Source organism: Penaeus monodon, chromosome 29 (genome assembly GCF_015228065.2).
Source record: "Penaeus monodon isolate SGIC_2016 chromosome 29, NSTDA_Pmon_1, whole genome shotgun sequence".
Classification (NCBI taxonomy): Eukaryota; Metazoa; Arthropoda; class Malacostraca; order Decapoda; family Penaeidae; genus Penaeus; species Penaeus monodon.
In genome coordinates this window covers 28,804,980-28,806,017 of record NC_051414.1, presented here as the reverse complement: position 1 = coordinate 28,806,017, position 1,038 = coordinate 28,804,980, and the positions used below count along the sequence as shown (strand labels likewise).

The following is a 1,038-nucleotide window of genomic DNA, read 5'->3' as shown; positions in this document are numbered from 1 at the left end:
CAGTATTAAAGTATCAGTAAAATCGATTGTGCATTTCCTATTTGTACATATGCATGTTAAAAGCTTGTGTGTCTGTGCCCAACTTAATTACATTTTACTTACCTAGACAACAGACTTTGGGTTCTTTGCATGGTTTCTTCACTTTGACAATTCTACCGTTGCACTTTCCTTCTTTCTTACACTTTCCTCCTCTGTCGCTACAGGTACGGACTGAGCAGCATACCTTACCAGCTTTGCACTTCTTGCTGGGGTTCAACACTTTGCTTTTGCATTTAGCTTCCTTTTTACACTGTCCGCTCATCGATTTACAAGTTGTTCCCTTTTCACAACAGACTTTATCTTCTTGCATGGTATAGAGGGAGTCAATATTTCCCCGTTGCATTTGGCTTCCTCTCGACATGTACCTTTTAAATCTTTGCATTTATTTCCCTTTTCACAACAGACATTACCCTTCTTACATGGTATAGAGGGAGTCAATATTTCCCCTTTGCATTTGGCTTCCTCTCGACATGTAGCTCCTAGGTCTTGGCATTTATTTCCTTGTTTGCAACAAACCTTTCCATCTTTGCATTTCTTGTTGGGATTTAGGACTTCCGTTTTGCATTTTGCTTCTTCTTTACAGTTTCCGCCCACTTGTTTGCAGGTCCTTTCCTTTGCTTGCTTGCAGCAGACACTTCCTTCCTTACAACCTTTGAATTTCTTGGTTGTTCCTCTACAATTTTTCACACATTTGAAGCCCTTCGATGCGCACTTGTTCTTTGTGGTACTCTTGCAGCAGATTCTATCTTTGTTTGGACACTCGAAGGAAAGAGGCTCTTTACACTCTTTGTTAGGTCTCTTACAGACTCCTCCTGCTGCTGTGCACTCGTTGTCTTTTGCCTTAACTATAGCTTGGTTCCGAGGCCGTAGCTTTCTGCAGCACACTTTGCCGTTGGGACACGCTCTTTCTCTATCAATATCACCGCGGCATTTGGACTTACATGTCCCATACTCCTTCGTACATTCCATGGAGCCTTTGGAAAATCAGAGAGAAAAGAT

General features: G+C 41.9%; 1 protein-coding gene across 1 annotated transcript in view; it reads right to left on the bottom strand.

The window, feature by feature from the left end:
• Positions 1-1,038, bottom strand: part of LOC119592115 — a 15,745-nt gene that overhangs the window by 1,483 nt on the left and 13,224 nt on the right. Inside the window, exon 8 of the mRNA XM_037940935.1 lies at positions 103-1,013. Within this exon, the coding sequence (XP_037796863.1) occupies positions 298-1,013 (716 nt within the window). The 3' untranslated portion in view covers positions 103-297. The remainder of the gene's footprint in view (positions 1-102; positions 1,014-1,038) is intronic.